Here is a 26,548-nt window from a genome sequence, read left to right as displayed (position 1 = left end):
GAGTTGTTTTGAAGATATATCTTTGGGTCTGAGCACCTCACAATCTTTTGACTTTTTTGTCTCCATTTGCAATAATAAAGAGAAACTTGGTTCATTAGCAGTAAGAGTTATACTTATTTACCATATCTCTAAATTTTATAATGTAGTTAGTAATTATGCTACTTAGTAAATAATTTATGATTCATGACCTCACTAGCCGTGAGCATGATTTCCCACCTGTATAATGTGTCCTTATATCCAATTAGATAGCTGTTGGCTACCACCAAGATACAACTATCATTATTGTATCTTTAGGGATCTCTTGCTATTCGGGATAATATTGTGCTTGTATTGCATTTTAGTGGGAAAATTAGACTGAGAACTAAGCATTTCTGGCTTTGTTATTGACAGTTAAATTGTTTAGGTGTTAAGTTTACTTTAAGTAAGGTGATTAGGTTTGGTCTCTTGCAAACTTATATTGATTTCAATTTTTCTAGTGTATTTGAATTGTATATATGTCCCATTTATTCTGTCATCTATTTTCAATAGATTGGGTTGTACAGTCATTTTTGTGTTTCAAATGAGTGTTAGTTTTTGTTACTATATTTTCTTTAAATCAAGTAAAATATATATTATATACATGTGTATGTATATCTGTGTGTGTGTCTATATACACTAGAAAACTTATATTGGTAAATTTTTTATTCAAAATTGATTAACAAAATTTTTGGTAACAAAATTTTAATGGAACTAATAACTTAATTTTGGTACTCATTGTTTTCTATGCTTGTCCTTGGTTTATGAAATTGTGTAGTTAGTGTTTTTTAACTTTATGTAGTAATTTCTTTTAGAGAAAAGACTGACTTGTTACTTTGTGCAGATTATATCATGTAATTTTCCATAGAGGTCCCTAGACAGTTTCTACTAGAGTAAAAATATTTAATTATTGAACTTACATATCTACTCTTAGGCTTTAATCAAATGTTGTTATAAATGTGATTTATTTGAATCAAGGAGTCTTGTAAGGGAGTAAAGAATAGAATACCAGCTAGAACCACTATACATACATACATACATACATACATACATACATACATACATAGATACATACGTGTGTGTTTGTGCCAAAGTGGCCTCTGATATATGTGGATTCTAAAGGAAAAGTTAGTGTTTTATTGAATAATTAATTACACAATTCTTTATGTAAGAAATGTTGTATGTTTAGTAATTATGGAAGCTGATGAGCCTCGCAGTAGGCAGTTAGTATATAATGCTACATTAAATGTCGTACTTGGAAATTGTGGTTGAAGTTAGTGGCTAATTTTAAAACTATCTTAAACATAGACCAGGCTGATTTGTTGTTTTATTGAGACCAGGCCTCGCTTTGTAACCCTTGACTGTCTTGAAACTTATTTTGTCGACCAGGCTGGCCTGAGTCTCACACAGATCCAGCTATCTCTGCCCCCCTGTGTGCTGGGATTAAAGACATTTTCCACCACACCCTGCCAAGCGTTTTAATGTTGATAGTTTTGATGAAGAGGGTGTGTAGAATAGTTTTCTGTTAAATGTTGGAGGTTAATTCCATTTTCTTGGGATTTGGCATTAAAAATCCATTTGTTTCTATAGTAAGCTTTTATAAGTGTATCAGCTTTTTTTTTTTTTTTGCTTTGTAGAAATGAAAATCTTGTATTTAAGTAGTGCTTACTTCTCCAGGTATTTGTCTGATTGAATGGAATTTTCTTTTAAAATAATTAACTTAAATTTCTGTCATCAGATATGATCTACCTAGTTTCTCAACATTTACATTGACACTACAATAAAAAAATTTTTGCATTTCCTCACCAAATGATATGTAACCTCTTCAGATGTCTTCATCATACATTTTTATATTTGTCATTATGCAAAATATAGCTGTTTTTGTGCTTATTTGTTTTTTAATTAAGAATTTTATTTAATACAATCTTTTTTCATTTTACATAGCTATCCCCAGGCCAACTCCCTCCCCACCTCCCTTCTTACCCTTCCTCTCACTCCACCCCATATCTACTCCTCAGAAAGGGTAAGTCTTCCCACAGGGAGTCTACAAATTCTGACACTTCATTTCAAGGCAAGATTAAGTCCCTCCCCCCTGTATTAGGCTTTGCAAGGTATCCTTTCAAAGAAAATGTACCCTAAGACACCAGTTTAAGCACTAGGGATAGATCCTGATCCAACTGCTAGTGGCCCTACAGATTGTCCAAGTCGCACCACATCTAATATCCACAAAATCATAGAAGAAAATATTCCCAGCTTAGAGAAGGATATGTCTAGAAGATCCAAGAAACTTACAGAACACCAAATAGACTGGATCAGAAAAGAAAGTCACCTCACTGTACAATAATCAAAACACTAAACAAACATACAGAATAAAGAAAGAGTATTAAGAACTGCAAAGGAAAAAGGCCAAGTAACATATAAAGGCAGACCCATCAGAATTAAACCCGGCTTCTCAGTGAAAATTCTGAAAACCAGAATGTCCTTCTTAGGTATGCTGCAGACACTAAGAGATTACAGCAAAACTTTAACATATGGAGAAAACAAGATGTTCCATGACAAAACCAAATTTAAATATTACCTGTCCACAAATTCACTATGACAGAAGTACTAGAAGGTAAAGTCCAACTCAAGGAAGTTAACTGCACCCATGAAAACACAGAGAACAAGTAATCTCACTCATTACATTAACAAACCCAAAGAAGGAAACACAAACACTCACACCGAAAAATAACAGGAGTAAACAATCACTGATCATTAATGTCTTTTAATGTCAGTGGTCTCAATTCACCTATAAAAAGACACAGCCGAACAGAATGGACACAAAACAGGAACCATCCTTCTGCTGTATACAAGAATCATATCTCAACCTCAAGGACAAACATTACCGCATATTAAAGAGTTGAGAAAAGCTTTTCCATTCAAATGGACCTTAGAAGCAAGCAGGTATAGCTAACCTATCTAACAAAATAAACTTTAAAAGATGGAGAAGATCACTTCATCCTCATCACAGGAAATTCCATCAAGATAAAGTCTCAATCCTCAACTATATATCCCCTAAATACAAGAACACTGACATATGTAAAAGAAACACTACTAAAGCTGAAATTATAACCAAACCCCATACACTAATAATAGGAGGAGAGTTCAATACCCCACTCTCACCAATGCACATGTCCACTAGACAGAAACTTATGAGAGAAATGAGGACTTAAAGATGTCATGACTCAAATGGACTTAATAGGAATCTACAAAATAATTTATTCACACACAGAAGAATATACCTTCTTCTCAGCACCTCATGGAACCTTCTCTAAAATTGAACACAAACTTGGTCACAAAAGATTTCTCTTCCTCCTCAAATAAAATTGGAATAACCCTCTGTATCTTATCTAACCACTGTGGCTTAAAGTTAGAATTTAATAGCAACACTAATCACAGAAAGTTTGCAAACTCAATGTGTAATGCTTAAGTGAATCACCCCTGAGTCAAAGAAGAAATAAAGTTAGAAATTAAAGAGTTCCTAGAATTCAATGAAAATGAATGCACAGCATACCCAAACTTAAGGGTTTGTGCTTGTTTTTAGCCTTCCTTTGTTTAACTTCTGTTCATCAACTCAACTATAAAAGCTCAAATTAAACTTGGTAGTTTTTCACATCAAAATTATAATTTAGAAAACTGTCACGATTTTTTTGTTTTTGCTGCTTTTTAAAAAACTATCATTTTTCTCCTGAATTATGGTAAATTACTGCTGTCATCTAATCTTGTTGTCTAAATTCTTTTACTAGGTACTAGGATTTATTCTTATTTACTTTTTTCTGATAGATCTTATTTTCTTACTTGAAATAGATATCTCAGAGAGCATTCTTCTGTTTATCCAAGATTGTATTCATTTAAAACTTTTTGGTGCATACATTGCCAACATTCTTGAGTGTTTTATGTTGTATTTGTTTGTGTGTTCATGTGCATGCATGTGAACATGCAGTGTGCTTGTGCTTGTAGAGGTGAGAGGTTAAAATCAAGTGTCTTCTATCTCTCCATATTGTACTTTGAGTTATTGGACCCTGGAACTCAATAATTAACATTAATTCCATGGAAGGACCCACATTGTCTTGGTATGTTTCCGTTACTGAATCTCTGATTACATCCTCTTTTTCTGCGTGATTTTTGAATTTTGTTGCAGATCTGAACTTTAGTCTACATTTTTACATGGCCAAATTTTACTCTGCCAAATAAGGTATAACACCACCCTTTCTTTATAGTCTATTCAGGTACCTTGCTATGCCTCTTGCATTTTTGAAATAAATATCAGGTTGATTAAAGTATAGAAGTGTTTGACATATATGAATATAAACTTTTCATTCAGGAGCCTTGCCTGTTGTTAGTCAAGATACCAACATACTTTTGGTGTTTTGTGTCCTTCATCATTAACACTGTTTAGAATCTTTCTGTTTTCTGTCTCTTTCTTTCGTTAAAAGTAGAAAGCACTGCAAATTGATATTGATAGACTTATTTTCCTGAAGAAATAACATAAAATATAAAGAATATTTGATTGTTAAAGTTTCAAAAATTAAAATTAAATTTATTATATAACTCCTCAACAGGTGATTTTTTTTTTAATTAATCTATTGTGCAACTTCTTAAGTACAGGTTTGTATCTTTAGCCCTTAAAGTAAAACATTGAAGAAAATTAGGTTGTTTGCAGATCATTTTTTTATATCATACTTTATAATATTTATATTAGAATTCTTATATATAAAACTATATCTATATAATGTCACATATTCATTGTAGCTTGTTATCTTCCCCTGTTGGGATATGTCATTTTGAGAAACAAGATATTTATTGATGGAATTTAATTTATTTATAACCGTTTTCTTTTTTCAGGTGCTATTCAAGTATTGGGAAAGTTCAGGATGCCTTTGTATCTTATAGGCAATCCATTGATAAATCAGAAGCAAGTGCAGACACGTGGTGTTCAATAGGGTAAGCCTCTCTCCCTATCTCCTTCAAAATACAAACAAATATTATGTCATACATTTTTAAATTTATGTGCATGATTCTTTTTTGTTCATATTTTTATTTAAACAAATTGCCTTTTATTTTACATACCAATCCCTTCTCTTGCTCCTTCCTCTTCTCATTCCCTACCCACTCCTTGAAGGGGATAAGGCCTTGGCGAATTTGCGAGGTCTTTTCATACCAATTTGAGGTAGGAGCAAGAATCTCCTCTCTCACCCTCACCCCAATCAAGGCTGTTTATGAGCAGCTGGCATCAGTTTTCTTGGTGGTGTCATGGAGATAAAAACTATATAGAGTTGTGTTAAAATACCTGGCTCCTGCCAGTATCTCCTCCATGAAGTTAAACTATCAGGATGGCAATTAGTGTGATGGATCTAGCTGCCAAAGCCGTGACTTTAATCTTAGCCATATTGCTTAGTAAATTAAAAACTTCATGTGATCAGTAAAAGAGATTTATACAGTAAAGACACACTCTGACAAAAAAAATCTCTAAAAGGTTATAGTGTGGTTAAAAATATATGTAAGTTTGGGAGAAAAGAGAAAGATAGAGAAAGTCTTTAAAAAAAGAAAGAAAAACATAGGTATGTGGCACATGCCTGGAATTGGGAGGCAGAGGCAGGTGAGATCAAGGTCAGCCTAGTCTACAGAGTGAGTTTCAGTATAGATAAAGATAGAGAGAGAAATTTTGTCTCAAAAAACTAAAATTAAAAATAAAAGAAATTGAGTTAAATGAAAAAACACGTAAAGATTGAAAATACACAGAGTCTGGGTATTGTATGTTATTGTTGTTTTGAAGTGTTTGCTAAGGAAGGAGCAACAGCTTCTAAAAGACATTTGATTATAAGTGCTGCTGGATGAATCCAACCTATATGCTTTGGAAGTACCTTGAATTCAAAATTTATTTCAAAAGGTATGTTAGTTTGGTGAAGAGGTTTTGCTTTTGTTTTCTCAGGAATGATGTTTTGGATTCATTCTGGGTTAAGAAAAATCAGGTTTGCTCGTGGATGAAAAATCTGTGATAGGAATGAATGACCCAAATGATCCAACATTTCAGAGCACCTCTGTTCTAGTTTCCTCTGAGGACTACATCTAAATAGTCTCAAGACTGCCGGCTGAGATGATACGCCTCAAAGAATACTCTAATCAGGACTTGACCATAATGCTAAATTTTCTTTGGACCGTAAGATTATCAGCACCCCTAATTAGAAGGAAGTAGCCTAGAAAAACTACTCCCAAATTCCTGATAAATGGATCTTTGGTGGCAGAACCTCTTAAAAGAACTACAAGGTTTTTATTTTTATTTTTATTTTTTTTTTTTTTTACCACAAATGCTGAGTCAGGAAGCCTCTCTTAAAGGGGCTATGTCTTGCCTCTAGAAAACAGAGCTCATATGAGAGCATGCTTCTACCTAGAAGTCACGCTTAACTCTGTTCTTTTATGTCTAGAGTCCTTTCGCAGCTTTCTCATGTTTTATGTGGATGAAGTTGAACCACATTGTTGCCATTTGTAGCTGGAAGTTTCTGTCCTGTCTGGTCCTGCAGCTGTTCACCCCCCCCCCAAAAAAAAAAACACATAGAGGCATTTATTAAGTATAAACTAATTGGCTTTTTTAGCTTAGGCTTATTATTAACTAGTTGTTACAACTTAAATTAGTCCTAAGTTAATTACAAATTAAATTCTTGTCTATGTTTAGCTACTTGACCTGGTACCTTTTATTAGTGCAGCATTCTCATCTTGCTTCTTCTGTGTCTGACTGTTGACTGCAGTCTGAGCCTTTCCTCTTCCCAGAATTCTCCTCATCTGCTTGTTCTGCTTGTACTTCCTTCCTGACCTCTGGCAAGCCAATACAAGTGACAAATCTTTACAGGGTACAAGATTGTTATTTCACAGCAGTTATTCTTTGATTTATGTCTAATATCCACTTAGTGAGTATATACATGTTTGTCTTTCTTTTTGGTGACAACACAGGATATTTTTGTGGTGGGGGGGGTATCAATCTTTTTTACTGTTACATTGTGTAAATGTGCTACTTTTTTTTTTTTTTTTAATCTATTCTATGGTTGAAGGGCATCTAGGTTGTTTCTAGGTTCTGGCTGCTATGAATACTGCTGCTATGAACTTGCAAATGTCCTTGTGGTATGATTGGAGGCACAGGATTCTTGAAAGACACGGTGCAGTAATATAAAATTAAAGTACTCAATTTTTCTTTATTTTTAGAAATATTTTATTTTATGTGTATGTTATAATTTGCCTTCATGTATATTTAGGCACTACAGGCATGCTCTCAGAAACTAAAAGATGTTAGTTTATGGAAATGGAGCTACAGATTGTTGTGAACTACCATTTGGCTGCTGGGTATCAAACCCAGGTCTTCTTCAGTAACAACCATTCCTTCTTTTTCTCTTTTGTTTTCATTTTTTTTTTAAAGAAAACAATCCAGTTCCTACTATTCCTGCCTTCCCCCCATGCCCTTTACCTTTCTTCCCACCCAACCCCCATCCACTTCCCTGCAACGCACATTGCTCGCAGGAACTTCCAAGGCCCTTCCCACTGTATCCAGGCAGGACAAGGTATCCATTCACTCAGCCTAGCACCCCTCTCTCCAGTGCTTTTTTTTTCAACCCCTGATTTTATCAACTTACTGTGTGTGTGTGTGTGTGTGTGTGTGCGTGCGTGTGCCTGTGTGCTTGCTTGTGTGTGCCTTTCTGCCTTCCTAAATGTATGTATGTATACCGTATGATTGCAGGTACCTGTGGAGGCTAGAAGACAATGTTGGATCCCATAGGATTGGAATTACAGAGTGTTCTGTCTGAGATGTTGTGTATGTACTTTCAACCAAATCCTGATTTGCTGCAAGAGTAGAAATTGCTCAGCCATTGAGCCATCTCTGAAGACCCTAATTAGTCTGTTTAAAACAAACCAACCAATCATTATTTTTCTTTCTAGTGTGCTCTATCAACAGCAAAATCAGCCTATGGATGCCTTACAGGCTTATATATGTGCTGTACAGTTGGATCATGGACATGCAGCAGCCTGGATGGACTTAGGCATTCTTTATGAGTCCTGCAACCAACCTCAGGATGCAATTAAATGCTACTTAAATGCAACTAGGAGCAAAAGCTGTAGTCATACATCTGCACTTACATCAAGAATTATGTTTTTACAGGTAACTTTTTAAAATAGAGTATTATAAAAGAGCAAATTTCCTAATACAATAACTGACAGATAAATGGTTGAAAAATGGTTTAAAAAATGTTTATATTTTTAGTTAACATTTATTTTATGTTGGTGTGCTGTGTGTTGTTACTTGTGTGCCACTGGAGTAATTTGAAGATTAGAGGACAATCTATGGGAGTCAATTTAATTCTTCCAGTATGAGGCATTACAACAGCTCTTTTGGTATTTATTTGTTCTATACTTTGTAGTATTTTATACTGTTTATTTTTAATTCTAATGAGATAGGTAGTATTTAATACATGTTCTGTTGCACATACATATTGTGATGCCTATTAATTTACATACTGTACATTTAATAGGCCTTTTTTCAATATGGTATCTTTATTCTTAAGTTTTCATAAACATAGGAAAATATGTGAACCCTTATTTTCACTTTTGATTGAAAATTAATGGAAGAATAAGAAATCAGAAAGTTGGAAGACGGCTCTGTTCTTATGCTCCTGAATATATATTAGTTACCTTCTTTCTGCTTAAATATTTATCTAAAACTTCCAATTTAGAATTATATTTCTGTAAGAATTAAATACCTATAACACTGAGGAAGATTTGCTGGACTTTATCTTACTTAAATAGGATTGTGTTAAATTTGCTTTTTATATAATTTTTCCTAGGCTCAGTTGTGTAATCTTCCACAAGGTAATCTACAGAATAAAACTAAATTACTTCCTAGTATTGAGGAGGCATGGAGCCTACCAATCCCTGCAGAGCTTACCTCCAGGCAGGGTGCCATGAACACAGCACACCAGGTGAGAAGTTATCTTCTGTAGGTGCCTAGCTTTTAACCATTTTTCATTTTTATAATAATCAAAAACTTATTTTACTGAATAGTTTATTAGAGTCTTTAAGATGTGAAGTCCTTTAAATTAAAATATTTAATTGTGAAGGAATTTTAGATCAAAATGGGACTCCCTTTGATTTGTGAATTTATTTGGGGTTAACATTTTAAAACTTTTATGTATGTTCATGTTTGGAAGAGATAGCTGTTGGAAAGAGGTTTCTCGAAACTTTTTTTTTTTTTGTTTTGTTTTATGAGACAGGGTTTCTCTGTAGCTTTGGAGCCTTTCCTGGAACTCACTCTGTAGACCAGGCTGGTCTTGAACTCACAGAGATACACTTTCCTCTGCTTCTGAGTGCTGGAATTAAAGATGTGTGTCAATTTCCTGGCTTTGAAACAGTTTTTTAGAGGAGCTAATATTTGTACCATGATAATTATAAATGAATATAATCATATTCTTACCTTAAATTCTGGGATTTTTTTTTAAACTTAAAAAACTGATGATTCAAATATTGGACCTGTATTAGACTCTAGTCAGATACCATTTTCACAGCAATACTTGTTACACCCAGATAAAAATGACTTGCTCACTTCTTCCAAAACCAAACCAAACCAAAACAAAACAAACAAACAAACAAACAAAAAACAACAAAACAACACTTCCACTTAAGGTGCAACAGATACAAGTTCGTCCCAGAAACTAAAGCAGTGCATTTGTTTCTGATAATCCTTGCATTGGATTATATGCAGAAGAATGAGATAAACTTATGTTCATTAATACTTTTTAAGATTTTACTGCTTTTACTTATTATCAATTTATTATTATTATTGCTATTACTGTTACTATTACTACTACTACCCTTTTAAAAATATTTTTATTATCTCTGTTCATTGACATTAAAATAAATTGATTGTTTACATATAGTGGACAGTTTTAATATTTTTAAACATAACTAAGATACTAACCTTCTAAAAATTAATAGGTTTGGAAAAGTTTAGTATTTAAATTGTTTTGTAGTATTTAAAAACAATATCCCATATATTTGTAAATATTTTGATTAATAGTCAATGTTGTCTCATTAGACATAATTGTGTATGGATTTAAGTCAGTTAATTAAAAAAATTTATGGGGTGCTTTTCCCATATATTAATTACTTATTGTTGTGATAAAATACAACTTATATGGGGAAGAAAAGAAAGAGAGGAGAAGGACAGGAAAGAGAGAAAGAGTGTGTTTATACATGTGAGGTAGGAGGACAGGCTTACTATTTTAAGTAGGTAAGAGACTATTATGGCAGGGAGGCATGATGGCAAGCCTCAGGTTGAAGCATAATGCTGAGAACTCACATCCTTAGCAATCCAGAAGCAGAGAAAGTATACAAATGGCATGAGAATTTGACATCTAAAATTTTTACTCATGACCTATAGCAATACCATATGCCTTGATCTTTCTAAACAGTGTCATCAATTGAGAACCACATGTTTAAATGTCTGAGACTGAGGGGGATGTGTCATTCAAATTTGAATTATGTCTATTCGCCATGTGCATGCTTAGTACCTGACGAACCCATAATCGGGCAGGGTGGGGCAGGGGAAAGATCCCCTGGCACTGGAATTCGGAGTAGTGCATTACCTTATTCGTATTGAGACTCAAACCTGGGTACTCTGGAAGAATAGCTGTGCCTCTTAACCAGTGAGCCACCTCTAGCCCTCATGCTCAATTTTATTATGTGGTAGTTATCACAAATTGAGGCATTTTAATGAATTGGTTAACTTGAAGAATTTGATATTAATGTTTTGAGATAGAAATTAGAAGACTTGTATAACATGATTTTTAAAAAAGATTATTTTTACTTATATGTACTTAAGATTTTTCTGTGTACCACCAGCATGCTTGGTTTCTTTGGAGGCCAAAAGACGACATTGGTTCCTCTGGAACTGGAGTTAGAGATAGTTGCGAGGTATCACATGGGTACTTGGAATTGGACCATGCTCTTAACCCCTGAGCCATTTCTTCATCCCTAAATTCCTAATAATTACATAATACCTATTATTCAACTGCTTTTCTTGACAAGAATGGGAAGTTTTCTGTAAAACCTTCCATTTTCAGTTTTATTTTAAAAGACCTACGTGTGTGTGTGTGTGTGTGTGTGTGTGTGTGTGTGTGTGTGAATGTACAGGATAACCATGTGCCTATAGGTGGAATTAAGGTAAACTTTCTAACCTGGGTGTTGGGAACTGAGCTCAAGTTGTCTGAAAAATTGCAATGCTCTTAGCTCCTCAGTTATGACTCCAGTCACTATAATGTTTTGCTTTATTTTCTGAGACAAGAGTTTTTATTACTCTGGCAGGCCTAGAATTTACAATGTAAACCAGTCAGGCGTTGAACTCACAGGGATTCTCCTCCCTCTGCTCACCAACGTCTGGCATTAAAGGTATCATACTACACCTGACATGTAAATTAACATACTGAAATTTATTAATCATTTTCTAAATTATACAAGCACTTTTTTTTTTTTTTTTTGTCTTTGAAGATGAGACAAACAAGAGTTGATCAAGTCCAAACTTTTGGAATACTTAATGGATGACCAATAGCTGACACATCACTGCCTACAAACTCTGTCCAGCAACTACTTGCAGCTCTGACCAGAGTACCTAGTATCTATCTGTCAGCCTGGAGTTCACCCTTCTGGTTTTGAACAGTCTTTGTCAAGTGGACGTTTCTTTGTAGGCTATGGTCCTTTGGGCACATCAAAATCTCTAGGGATTACAAATAGTACTGTGACAGGCAATACTTATGGGAAATGGAAATAATGGAAATGTGCCTTACCTGCAGCAAAATACACTTATTCTACCTCATAACTGCACAAATGTGACTACAGGAGGGCCATGGAGAAAACAACCATCTAACTCTGCTCAGATAAAAGAAGGACTAGCAGTTTTGTCAGCCCTTAAACAAATAGTTTATTTGGATAATTTTCAGAAAATAAGGTATGGTCTTAGGAGTAAAAATTAAATAATTCATAGTGGGGTAAAAAATCTACAGGCTTTTTTATTCCATCATGGCTCTAAAATGCTCATCTATGCCTTCCTGACATAATGAAGCCATTCAGTTTTTTACTTTCTTTCCAATATTCAATAACTTATAAAAGATCTTTAGTTTTTCATTGTGAAAAGATACTTTATTTCATGTCATAGTCCAATCACAGACTAATATATTTTCTAAGCATGATTATGAACTTTAGTGCATTGTACAGGCTGTGATTGTATTTCCCACATGAGATCAGTACTGTGCAGGATTTTTATACACATTTATTCTAGTAGGGGAATTGCTAATCTGTTTCATTGTAAATTATAACATGAATGTGTATGTAGTGGCCTAAATTTTTGAGAATTTTGAAAGAAGCCTTTTGTTTGTAGATAATGTATAAGGAAGAGTGGCCAAAATGACAAAGTCTTGTGAATATTTTCTGAATCTAAAATTGAGTTAATATGTTGTTATTGTACAGACATAATCTTTTTAAATTGTTATTATTAAACTATACTTTGGAGGTGCTTTAGCTATAGAGAAAACATAGGAAGGATGTTTATATTTCTGTTCTCTCTCCACATCTTAGTTTTGTCTTAATATTTTGCATCAGAATGATGCAGTCTTTAAAGTAATAAATCCACTTTTCTAAACTGAATCTGTACCTAACATCTTAACTTGGAACAATCATTGATCGTTTTTAATCATGTTTGCAGTGTTAACGTTTTCAGAATGTCACATTTATTTTTATACTATACCATTTTTCTCAAGATTGACATCTTTTACTTAATTTGCTTTGAAACTAAGTAAGAGAAAACAAGTAAACTCTATGTTCATTATATTTTTAATCTGATGGTCTCTCCTTTAGATATATCGCTTATTCTTTCATTGCTTGTTGTACTCATATATTCTTGAGTTGAAAGCTACTTACACAATGAATACAATTGTCCATGTGGAAATTTTAACTTGCGTATCTTGGCTCGCCCAGTTAGCACAAATGTTCAATTTTGTAACAGTTTGTAACTGTAGGTTGACTTTATTATAACATATTATATGTCAGTATTCTGATGGACCTTACAATTTCTAGAACTGTTATCATTGTGCTGGAGTCCAGAAATTTTTATTTGGGGTCAGTCAGTGAAATTTCATTGTTGTAGTACAAATAATAAAAACCCAGAGATAGTGGGGTTCAACCTGAAGATCAGAAAAGCAAAGCCACTGACTCTTACTTCTACCTCAGATCAAAAATGGTGATCCTTCCTCCAGGAATCCTCAGATTGAGATGGAGAATGAGACCTGTCTTCTCCATTTCATATTTCTTCTAGTGCTCAGATTAAAGGTGTGCACCACTATTACTAGTTAGTCTATGGCTGACTAGTTTGTCTGCTGTAATTAAAGGTGTGTGTAACAATTGCTTGACCTGAATGGTTGACTAGTATCTCTTTTGCATTCTGGTCTTCAGACAAGTTTACTTATTAAACACCAATAATATACCATTGTATTTCTCCTTTTTTTCTAAAGTAAAAAGGAAGGCTATAACTAAATCAAGAAAATCTATATACAATAATTACAATATATACAGGTAATAAATATATCAACAATTTTTAGTTAATTTGCATTAGACATTCTGAGAAAATACTTCATTATCTATCCTATCTTGATGAGTTCAAAATCTTCTATCTAATTTACTTTCTATCATAACTTGCTTTCTGTGTCTGGCAAACATGGAAACAAAACTACCTGCTTTTCACTCCCTCAGAGACCCAAGAAGGAAATAATGTTAACTGAGTAAATAGAAAGTGCCTGCAAATGACTTCCAAAAACTGTGAAAAATGTCAGAAACAGGAGGCTGTTTGGGCAATCACCCACAGTTCCTATGCAACATTGGGGTATCCATCTTTGCCCTACAAGCCTAGAATATCCAAAAGACTGTGAAGCAGAATTTTTTGAAGAGCTGTCTTGCCTTGTTTGACAATGTTTGGCAGTCACTTTGTGTGTGTGTGTGCACGCGCGCGCGTGCATGCGTGTATGTTTTGGACAACATAATGTCAGTAGTCAAGGCAAGGGTATTTTGTGGCTTACTTTTGCCACAAAGAAAACTCCATGTGGACTGTCTTCAGTGGCTGTTATCTTCTCTGAGGTAGTTTGGTGCTGCCAGGAACAGACACATTTCATTGTTTTAGAAAAAAAGTGTATTCGTTATTAAAACATCTTCTATGCCATGCCATATTCTGTTGATCTCTAAAGTGCTTGAATATGACCTGTCTATCTAAAGTATATCTTTGTTTGACCTTGAAAGCATACTTAATGACTACAGGTTAGATCATAATAGGTGATTAACTACTAACCTGCACTTTATTATTTTCATTAGTATAGAATGTAGAGGCTCCAGTTATTGGTATGTCTTGTATAATGTGAGGAAGGATCCAATTAGCTTTCTTTATAAGTTCAATTCTCTTGCTTTTGGGATAGTTATTGTTATAGTTATATAGTTATAGTTATAGTCTCTCCCAAAAAATTACTACATGTGCTTTGCCTGGGATCACTTTATTCCCATAGTCTGTCCATTTCATCATTATTAAAAGGTACTATAATTTCTTCTGGGTCTATTGTTATAGTTATATAGTTATAGTTATAGTCTCTCCCAAAAAATTACTACATGTGCTTTGCCTGGGATCACTTTATTCCCATAGTCTGTCCATTTCATCATTATTAAAAGGTACTATAATTTCTTCTGGGTCTATTCCTAGTAATTGGCAAAGTCTCAGTTTTCCTTTTAGAATTTACTCAGAGTCCTGTTCGACATAAGCTTTTAGTTTCTTACTTGGTTTATGTGGTAAAAAGATCCATGCTAACATAATATAGTACCTCAGTGTTAAATTCCTGTAGGGGTATGTTTAGAAGGTAATGTGACCAGAATGCAGTTCAAATTTGGATCCACACAATTCACATATGCCTCCTGTAATTTCTCTGCAGTCAAAGTCAATTCTCTCTTAGCTTTAGCAGATTATTCCCTTAAACTGTTTAAGTTTTTGTCATCATCTAAGGTTTTATTTAAATTAATCACATCATCAGGACCCTATCCTAAGACTGCATTGTTGATGGCAGGTGTCTTCTAGCAATTTTGGGAAGTCATTAAGAGTCTGCAATTGATCTATCCTATGTTCTGTATCCCTTTGCCTGAAATCTTTCTCCATGGCTACTAACTAGTTTTCTGCCTTCTATGGGTATTTTCTATGAAGCATATATATCTAAAGAGATGTGTATGATGTTTTTCTTTCTGTGTTATGATGACCTTGACCAGAATGATTTTTTTCAGTTCTTTCCTTTTGTCTCTGAGTTTAAGAGTTTTTTAAAGTTATTTTTTACAGCAGAATAATATGCTTTTGTGTATCTGAACCTTGTTTTCATTATCTATTTAACTGTTGATGGACATCTGGTCTCTTTCTAGCTATTGGAATACAGCAGCAATATGATGAATCTTTTGAGTACTTTCTAGATCAGTTTGTAGATTGATTTCTAGGGTTTTAAGACACTCTACATTGATTTCCATAGTGGCTACAGCAGTTTGTATATTCCAACCAGCATTAACTGTTTTTCTCTTTACCTAGTGTAAACTTTTATCCTAGGTTTTCTGATTTGGCTAAGGTGAAATCTAAAAGTACTAATTATTTCTCTGCTGGTTAAGTGTGTTGAACATTAAGAACAAATATTTGTTTGCTACATGTATTTATTTTTTGCCCTTTAGGTGTTATTTTTATGACCTAAAACAATTTTAAATTCAAATATATTTTCATCATACTCTTTCTGTCTCCCAAGGCCTTCTAGATTCTTTCCTTCGAACTATGTAGATGGGATTCTACATACCCATTTAACTTTAAATTTTCCTCCACAAACAAAACACGTTTTCAAAACAAAACCCTTCAAATGAAGAAAACAAAATAAAACCTTGCCCTAGACAGACAAACAAATAACAGCACCAAATGACAATTAATGAGAATACAAAAAGAAAAAATCTTTGGAATCCATTGTATGTTTATCAGCTACTGAATAAGAGGTCTTACCTTTAGTAATTGATATACTCAGTTCTTTGCAATTGGACAAAGCTGATTTCCCCTCATTTAGCAATTTTCAGAGACAGTTCTGTTACTAATGTTTATCCTGGTGGGTAGATTTTTATTCATTCAATTTTTTGCTAAAATATATGATTATTATGTGTGTGTATGTGTTTGTGTGTGCATATAAAACAAAAAATAAGGAGAACAAAATTATCACATAGAAGTTGGACAGGACAAACCAACAGAAGGAAAAGAGCCTCAGAGAAGAGACTTACTTTTCCACACACAGAAATCCCATAAAATCACTAACCTGGAACCAATATATATATATATATAGTGTGTGTGTATAATTGTGTGTATATATAATATATAATATATAACTGTGTATACATACATACATACATACATACATACATACATATATGTATATATATTAGAGAGAGAGGATTGCTGCATTTAGAACATTCCAAATAGATTCATGCCCTGATTTTTATTTCGCTTATTTATGTTATTAATGTTGAGTTCTGTGTTTACCCCTTACTCTACCTAGTAAAGATATTTTCTCATTCGGTAGGCAGTCTTTTTTTCACAAATGATATTGTTCTATGCTGTATCCCTTTAAGTCTCATGAAGTCTAATTGTCATACCAAATAGCCCTTTCCTTTTATTATAAGTTGTATACTTTATATTGTCTTTTCTATCAGATTCAGGTTTTGGGATCTTATGTTGAGTTCCCATTTGGAGTTGTATGATGCAGGTTGATAGATAAGGTTTGAGTTTTCTTCGTCTGCAGTGGTTTTTCAGTTTGGCTAACACCCTGTTTTGAAGATCCTAACTTTTCTCCAGTGTATATGTACAATGTGCAACATTTGTACTCTAAAGATTTGTAGTCATTTCTGACTTCTTGAACAACTGTTATCCTTTTTATTCTCTCCACATCAGTATGTCAAGGTAAAAGGGGCTAAACTAGTGTCTGTGGCCTTCTTATCATAGATCAAAGTTGACTATGTTTAATAAGCGTTTTCTTTGTTGTTTTTCTGATAGCTTCCCTTTTGAGAAAAAATTTGGAATGTTTTGCCAGCTTGTAAGTCTGTGCACCATGTCTGTCTTTGGTGTTCTTAGAACTCAGAAAAAGTCAAGGGCTTTGAATCTTCTGTGTTTTGATTAGGGGTTTTATTGCTGCTTCCATGACCAAAAAGCAGTTTGGGGAGGAAAAGGTTTATTAGTCTGACACTTCCACATGTCAGTACTGTGTAGTGACATTTCATCTGTTTTTTAATAAATAAAGCTTGCCTGAAGATCAGGCAGTAAAACAGCCATACTGATTATTCTTACAGACCAGGCAGTGGTGACACATACCTTTAGTCACAGTATACACACTTGTTGCTATAGAAACTGGACATGCCTTTAATCCTAGGGGTGCATACCTTTAATCTCCACTTTAGAAAGGATTATAATATGGAAGGAGATAGCTCTCAGTCTCGTTTTCATTAAGAGGTTTTCTGGAGGGAGGATCACCATTTTAGGGCTGAGGTCCAGGTAAGAGCTGGTGGCTGGCTACTTTTCTGACCTTCAGGTTGAACCCCAGTATCTGTCTCTGGGTTTTTAATAGACATGCTACCAGATTAGAATTTAAACATCACAGTAACCTGAAGGTAGGAGCTGATGCAAGAGGCCTTGGAGGAGTGCTGCTTACTGGCTTGCTTCGAGGGCTTGTGTAACTGGCTTTCTTTTAGAATCCAAGACAAGTCCAGGGATGGCAGCACCTACCATTGACTGGACCTTCCGCCATTGATCACTAATTTAGAAAATGCCTCATAGCTGGATGTCATGTAGGCATTTCCTCAATTGAAGTTCCTTCCTCCCAGATGATTCTAGTGTCTGTCAAGTGTCACACAAAACAAGTGTCAGTACTCCCTGGGACTGGAATTACAGATGGTTGTGAATTACCATTTGTGTCCTGGGACTCATATTCTGGTCCTCTGCAAGAACAAGGAGTGCCCTTAACTGCTAAGTCATCTCTGCCACCTTTGAGTGCCTTTTGTGTGTGTGTGTGTGTGTGTGTGTGTGTGAAGTTTAATTAAACATGCCATTTTTTGTCTTAATGTATCTATTTTCTGCATTGAATTTTGTATATTTTTTTTAGCATATGTGCTCTTCATGTTGTTTATTTTGTGCAGTGCTTAAATTGGATATACAACAAAGTATTTTAACAGTTTTAGAATAGTTCTCTTTGATTTCTTTAAGTATATTTCTTTGAGGGAGTTTGTCTGAACATTCAGCATTTTTATTTGTATTGTTGCCACTGAATAGCAGGAGTTTCAAAATATTACATCATACTTTTATTTTTTTTTTTTAAAAAAAAAATGCATTTTACTGTGTATGCAATTCTGTCTGCACGTAAGCCTTCAGGCCAGAAGAGGGTACCAGTTCTCATTTCAGATGGCTGTAAACCACTATGTGGTTGCTGGGAACTGATCTCCTAAACTCTTCAAAGCCAGTGCTCTCAATCACTGAGCTATCTCTCCAGCCTGATTTTTATTTTTTTAAATTATATATTTAAAGACTTTAAAATTAAGCATACACATGCTATATCTTAGTTTTATTATTTTATTTTTAATACTTATAATCTCAAACATTAATTTTCTTGTATGAATATCAGCTTATCATTCTACTTATGTCTGTAGATTGTAAGCTTTTTCTCATGAGTGTTCAGCTTTCTGTGATTCAAGAAAGACATCCAAATTTATTGTCTACCCTCCTTGCTTTCATCACACAATGAACTTTTACTAAAGGAATTTGTAACTCAATGCTTTGATCTGGCTAGGAATGGTAGCTCAGGTCTTTGTTTTAATCTCATCACTCCAGAGACAGAGCTAGGCAGATCTCTATGATTTTTGTAGCCAGTCTGGTTTACAGAGTGACTTCCAGGTAATCCAGTACTTCATACAAAGACATCCTTTTCATTAAACTCCCGGTGGTTAGTCTTTTGTAGAGGAAAAAAATAGAGATGCTATTTTTAAACATGGGTCAGCTTATTTTCTGATTTCTGTGAAGCTTTTGAAATTAGTTTTCATAACCCACCCATAACCTTTATCATGAAATATTTACATTATAAGAACGAAAGTAATTTAAATTAATTTTGTTTCATTTTCCATCTATAAATGTTTGGTCTTCATGTGTGTTTGAGCATTGCACGTGCTTCATGCTGGGTGTGGTGAATGACTCTGAGTTCAAGGTCACTTTGACCTATATAAGGCCAGTGTCTAAAGAGGATAGAAAAGGCAATTATAGCTCCTGCAACGGAGTTACAGACAGCTGTGAAGTGCCATGTCTGTACTGAACATTAAACCCTGTGCCTCTGGAAGGACAGACACACTGAGCCTTGATTTTTTTTTTTTTTTTAAACAAGGACTCACTGTGTAGGCAGCATTGTATTTGCATGTTTTCCTGCAGTCCAGAAGAAGGACACAACCTCTCATTGCAGATGGTTGTGAGCAACCATATGGTTGCTGAGACTTGAACTCAGAACCCCTGGAAGAACAGCCAGTGCTTTAACCTTTGAGCCAACCCTCCAACCCTAATGTAGCAAGTTTTAATAATATGCATTTCTGATTAAAAACAGCATTGCTTGTCTTGAGTAGAATCTTTAAAATTAGAATAGATAGGTTGTAGTTATAATAGTTTGAGATATAGCTTCATATTTTAATTAGATTAATAAGTTATTTAGATAAATTATGAGGTTAATTTTTATTAAAGTCTGTTACTGACATTCTTTTATATATTGCCTTGTCACTGAATAAACTTTTATATCTAAGAATACAGTTTTTCTAATGTTTATTCTTCCTGAGAATCCTCTAAATATTTGATATGAGAGGGAATAATATGTTAAAATGTAATTATAGTAATATTAAGGACACTGTATGTTGGGGAAGACTGCTCATTTGTTCCCAGCTGCTTAAACCTGAATAATCACTCAGAAACCTTATTATTTGCACACTGTTTGGCCAATAGCTTAAGCATATTTTTAGCTAGTTGTTATATCCTAAACTAACCCATCTCCATTGAAATCTGTGCATCACCATGAGTCATGGTCTACTAGCAAAGTTTCTGCAGGCACCAATGGAGGCATGTGTCTCCTGCGAGAGCTACATAGCTTTTCCTAACTTCACCTACTCTCTCTTCAGCCTGGCTTTACTGTGTTAAACCATTGGCCAAAAACAGCTTCTTTATTAACCAATGGCAGTAAAACATATTCACAGCATACATCACCTCCCACATCCACTGTAGAATGTAATAATGTCTCTGTTCTATAAGAAGGTTCGTTTGAAAGTGATTACAGTCCTTCTTTTGTATTTATTTACTCTGTTGCTACATACTACTTTATTAACTTTTATCTGAGAAAACAGGAGAATCATCTATTGAGATCAGTTTGTGATTCTGAATACAAATTTTGTTTGAAGATTATTTAATTCATTACATATTTTCCTCCGTATCTTAAGCTTTGGCAGTAAAGTGTTAAGTGTTCTTTTGTTTTTTTCTTTTTAGCACTATTGCTTTATCTACTGATTCAGAAAAACTGATATCAGGCCTGGAGTTATGACTCACTGGTTCAGAGTACTTACTGCTCTTGCAGAGGTTATGGGATGAGTTCCAAATATCCATAATGGTTCACAACATCTTTAATTGCCCAGAAATCTAATGTTTTTTTTTTTTTAAATTGCATGCACAAACTTTTGCAGACAAGTCCCTCATAAATTCCAAAATAATAATAATAAAAGACAGATTAAGATTAGGGACTTGATATTTTCAGGGCCAGATAACATGAATACAAATACTAAATACACTCATAAATTGAAAAAATTGTTAATATATTTTTGTTTTTTACAAAGTTTAATAAATATAAATTGTATATTAAATTTAGTATAAATCAGAATTAGTTATCAGTTTACTTTGTGGTAATAACTGTAACCAAGCATGTGTATTATTTAATTTAAAACTATATTTACAAGCAGTATAGTATTTTGCTATAAGAGTGTGTATGTCAGTCAGTTTTGAACAATATGAAGTTATCAAATTTTTATATAGGAAAATTGGGATGGGACACTTGTAAATGGCATCAAATTATATAATCAAGTTATATTACTTATGCTACAAACTTTAAGATGCTGGTTATAGACATTGTTAGATATTTTAATTGTTCATTGTTTGGTGGCTTTTGCTTTTATCTAACATTTTGTTATTGTGTATATACATTTTATAGTATGTAAAATGTTTTCTTCTTCCTTTTCTCAGGGTTTTGATAAAGATGAAAGTTTACATTTGGCACTACAGAATGATGACCAGCCTCTATTTCCCACTGGTTCCACACGATATCTCCAAGCAGATAGCACTGGTATTCAAAATCAGAATGAAAATCATGTTCTGCCTCAAAATACAGATACAAAGGGGGATCCTCAAAACCATTTCACTTTTCATATTGCTACCTCAGAAGAACAAAAGGGCACTAATTGTACCAAAGAAAACAAGCATTCAGGAAGTAGATCACTGAGTTCTAAGTCAAGTAGACAAGGCACATCTGATACCTGTATTAATGTAAAGGAAGGTTCTAATCATGTTCATCAGATTCCATCAGTTGCTATCTCCAGTCCTAAAAATGAAGATTCTGTGCCAGCAAATTTAATAATTGTAGACAGTCCTCAGCCTTCTGCCATGGTTGGAGAAGTTATTGACAGTATAGGTACTGGGACTTGTGACAAAATCAATAATGTTCATCCAGCTGTTCTCAAAAAGCCTGATAATCTTGTTGCTTCTCCACCCTCTTCAGAAACACTTTTCCCAAAGTTCAGTGACAAGATGCACAAACATACTACCAGTTTTATCAGTCCTCACAGTGGATTACATAAAATTAATGGAGAAGGCCAAGAAAACTCAGAGAGTTCTATCAGTGTTAACCCTGGCCTCAGACCTAGACCTCAAATCATACCATCAATGTCTGTGTCCATATACTCAACTTCAACAGAAGTTCTGAAAGCATGCAGGTTAGTGTGGTAAAGTTTATCAAAAGGTGAAAATGATTTTGTAATGTCCATATAAGACTTGACATTGCAAGACAAAATACTATTCTGTCTTAGTGAAATGTGCAAAAGACTGTATAGTTTTACATATGTAAAAAAACAGTTTCATATGCAGATTTTCTCTTAGGTTTGCATGTTGCAATTTTTGCTTATCTTCTTTTTTTTGGTAAACTGCATTATCTTAGATCTAAGACATGTCTTTGTCTAGTATTACTACATTTTATTGCTTATTAAAATTGCCAGCGAAAATTCGGGGGATTAGATTGACAGTGAGTTAAACTTTTTTTGTTTGTTTCTTTGTTGAGACAAGGTATCTGTGTAGCTTTGGAACCTTTTTGGAATTAACTGTGTAAACCAGACTGTCCTCAAACTTAACAGATATCTGCCTGCCTCTACCTCCTAAGTATTTGGATTGAAACTTAGTTGGTAGAAAAAGAATAATGCCCAGATACTCCTTTTTTTTTTTTTTTTTTTTTTGGTTTTTCGAGACAGGGTTTCTCTGTGGTTTTGGAGCCTGTCCTGGAACTAGCTCTTGTAGACCAGGCTGGTCTCGAACTCACAGAGATCCGCCTGCCTCTGCCTCCCAAGTGCTGGGATTAAAGGCGTGCGCCCCCACCGCCCGGCCCAGATACTCCTTTTCCCCGTCTATTTTCTTTTGTTTTATTTTTGTTTTTTTGTTTTATTTTTGTTAGTTTTGTTTTCTTTTTTTTTTTTAATGTTAACAAATGTTGACCATGATATGATAGTCTGCTAAAGCAAAGCCTTTTATTTTACTTTTTTAATTTGGGGCTTAATTTTAAAGGGGTCAGAAAGAGTTGGGAAACCAATAGCTTTGATAGACAATAAGCCATTCAGTAAGAGCAGTCATAGTCTGTCAGAACTGTGACAGTGACACCACAATAACTTATTTAATAGGTTTTCATCTTACATTTTAAAAAGATGAGGAAGAAGAATCAAAAGAATCAAGGATTTTTCTTTGTACACGGTACCATTAGCAATAGGAATTTACCTTGAATTTATTGGCAAGAGTCTACATTGTTTTGAAAATCTCTTGGAAAATCCTGGTAAACAACTTAAAAGGCAGTTAATGATTCCTCATAATATATTAGTGTGTGGCTTTTTAAGGTACAGTATTAGCCCAAGAATTGTAACATCACTTAAAAAACAGTGTGCATGCTTGTGTGTGTACTTGAGTTACCTATTGTCTTTCCCTTTAACTTAAAGTTGAGGTAGACTATGTTTAAATTTCTTTATGGAAATTCCAAGCATATTACATGACCTGAATATATAGTAATTAGTAAGTATAATTTGATTTGATCATTAATCCTGAACCTTCCTGAAGAATCTTTTAATTAAAAATTCCTTTTCTTCTTTTTTGACCTTTGTTTTATTTTGAGCTAGGTTCTTGCTGTTTTGCCCAGACTGTTCCAAGTGTTCTCAGTCTTCTGCATATCTAAGATTGCAGGTGTTTGCCTCCAATTTATGCTCTATTCAGTTATTTAGTGTCTGATTGTTATAAGGATTATCTTTGTTGCTTTTGTAGTAATTTTAATATTCACATGATTTCATCACTCATAGTATCACTCCTTATCTTTTTGTTTTGACCTAAGAGCAATTTTATATTTTCATTGTTTTATACTTCTATAAAACATAGTATCATTCCTTATCATCTTTTTGTTTTGAACTATGAATAAAATTTCATTGTTTTATACTTATAAAAAAAGTATCATTCCTTATCATTATTTATTTTTATTTCCCTTGGTTCTCTCATCCTTGTTGCTCTTTTTTTTTTTTTTTTTTTTTTTTTTACTTTTCTTAATGGATATTTATTGAGCTCTACATTTTTTTCTGCTCCTCTCCCTGCCTCTTCCCTTCTCCCTTCAAACCTCTCCCAAGTTTCCCATACTCCCAGTTTATTCAGGAGACCTTGTCTTTTTCTACTTTCTACTTTCCATGTAGATTAAATCTATGTAAGTCTCTCTTAGTGTCCTCATTGTTGTCTAAGTTCTCTGGGATTGTGGTTTGTAGGGTGCCTTTCTTTGCTTTATGTTTAAAATCCACCTATGAGTGAGTACATGTGTAGTTTTCTTTCTGTGTCTGGGTTACGTCACTCAAAATGATATTTTCTAGCCCCATCCATTTTCCTGCAAAATTCAAGCTGTCATTATTCTGCTGTGTAGTACTCCATTGTGTAAATTTTTCTTATCCTTTCTTGGATCAAGGGGCATTTAGGTTGTTTCTAGGTTCTGGCTATGACAAACAAAGCTGCTGTGAACATAGTTGAACACATGTCATTATGACACGATTGAGCATTCTTATGATATATACCCAAAAGTGGTATTACTGGGTCTTGAGGAAGGTTGTTTCCAATTTTCTGAGAAATCGCCACACTGACATCCAGCTTGCATTCCCACCATCAATGCAGAAGTGTTCCCTTTTCCCCACAACCTCTCCAGCATAAGTTGTCATTAGTGTTTTTGATTTTGGCCATTACTACAGGTGTAAAGTGGAAGCTCAGAGTTGTTTTGATTTGCATTTCTCTGATGACTAAGGATGTTGAACATTTTTCAGCCATTTTAGATTTCTCTGTTGAGGGTTCTCTGTTTAGGTCTGTACTCCATTTTTTTTTTTATTGGATTATGTGATCTTTTAGTGTCCAATTTCTTGAGTTCTTTGTATATTTTGGAGATCAGACCTCTGTCTGATGTGGGGTTAGTGAAGACCTTTTCTCATTCTGTAGGCTGTCAATTTGTCTTGTTGCTCGTGATCTTTGCTTTACAGAAGCTTTTTAGTTACATTCAGGAGGTCCCATTTATTGTTTCTCTCAGTGTCTGTGCTTCTGGGGTTATATTTAGCAATTGGTCTCCTGTGCCAATGCATTCAAGTGTATTTTCCACTTTCTCTTCTGTAAGGTTCAGTGTAGCTGGCTTTCTGTTGAGGTCTTTGATCCACTTAGACTTGAGTTTTGTGCATGGTGATAGATATGGGTCTATTTTCATTCTTCTACATGTTGATATCCAGTTATAACAGCACCATTTGTGAAATTGCTTTCTTTTTTCTGTTTAATATTTTTTGCTTCTTTGCCAAAAATCACATGTTTGAAGACGTGTAGATTGATATCTAGGTCTTTTATTCAGTTCCATTGGTCTTTCTCTTCGTTCTTATGCCAATACCAGGCTGTTTTCTGTACTGTAGCTCTGTAGTAGAGTTTTAAGTCAGGAATTGTGGTGCCTCCAGAAGTTCTTTTATTGTACAGGACTGTTTAGGCTATCCTGCATTTTTTGCTTTTCTATATGAAGTTGAGTACTATTCTTTTGAGGTCTGTAAAGAATTTAGCTGGGCATTGTATTGAATCTACAGATTGCTTTTGGTAAGACCGACATTTTTATTATGTTAATTATGCCTACCCAATTTCATGGGAGATCTTTTCTCTTTTTGGTGTCTTCTTCAATTTCTTTTTTCAAAGATTTAAAGTTCTTGTCATAAAAGTCTTCCACTTGTTTGGCTAGAGTTACTCCTTGATAGTTTTGGGTATTTTGAAGGGTGTTGATTCTCTGATTTCTTCCCCAGCCTTTTTTATTATCTGTGTACAGGAGGGCTACTGATTTTTTTTTATTTAATCTTGTATTCTGCTATACTGATGAAAGTGTTTATGAGATGTAGAAGTTCCTTGATAGAAATTTTGTGATCACTTATGTAAACTATCATATCAACAGCAAACAGTGAGAGTTTGACTTCTTCTTTTCAGTTTGTATCCCCTTGATCTCCCTTAGGTGTCTTATTACTCTAGCTAAGACCTCTAGAACTATATTGAATAGATATGGAGAGAGTGGACAACCTTGTCTTGTTCCTCATTTCAGTGGGTTTGCTGGGAGTTTCTCTCCATTTAGTTTGATATTGGCTGTTGGGTTGCTGTATACTGCCTTAATTATTTTTAGGTATGTTTCTTTTACCCCTGCTGTCTCCAAGACCTTTATCAGGAAGGGTTGTTATATTTTGTCAAATGCTTTTTTCTGGCATCTAATGAGATGATCATGTGGTTTTTATTTTTCAGCTTGTTTATGTGGTGGATTATGTTGACAGATTTTCGTATATTAAACCATCCCTACATCTGTGGGATGAAGCCGACTTGGTCATGGTAGATGATGGTTCTGATGTGTTCTTGGATTCGATTTGCTACTATTTTATTTAGGAATTTGCATCAATGTTCATGAGTGAGATTGGTCTGTGATTCTCTTTCCTAGTATTGACTTTTTGTGTTTTTTGTAGCCTCATAAAAAGTTTGGCAATGTTCCTTCTGTTTCTATTGTGTGGAATAATTTGAGGAGTATTGGTATTA

The 26,548-nt window shown here is 34.2% G+C and overlaps 1 protein-coding gene across 5 annotated transcripts in view; it reads left to right on the top strand.

Moving 5' to 3' along the window:
* LOC130868823 (histone demethylase UTY) overlaps positions 1–26,548 on the top strand; it is a 498,107-nt gene that overhangs the window by 94,528 nt on the left and 377,031 nt on the right. For 4 of the 5 annotated variants that reach the window (XM_057760846.1, XM_057760847.1, XM_057760848.1 and 1 more), the window contains exons 11-14: positions 4,900–4,998; positions 7,981–8,200; positions 8,883–9,017; positions 21,428–22,173. In XM_057760846.1, coding sequence (XP_057616829.1) covers positions 4,900–4,998; positions 7,981–8,200; positions 8,883–9,017; positions 21,428–22,173 — 1,200 coding nt within the window. The remainder of the gene's footprint in view (positions 1–4,899; positions 4,999–7,980; positions 8,201–8,882; positions 9,018–21,427; positions 22,174–26,548) is intronic. The other variant, XM_057760849.1, reaches the window with a different exon arrangement.

This window comes from Chionomys nivalis, chromosome Y (genome assembly GCF_950005125.1).
Source record: "Chionomys nivalis chromosome Y, mChiNiv1.1, whole genome shotgun sequence".
Lineage (NCBI taxonomy): Eukaryota > Metazoa > Chordata > Mammalia > Rodentia > Cricetidae > Chionomys > Chionomys nivalis.
This window is presented reverse-complemented; position numbering and strand designations above follow the sequence as displayed.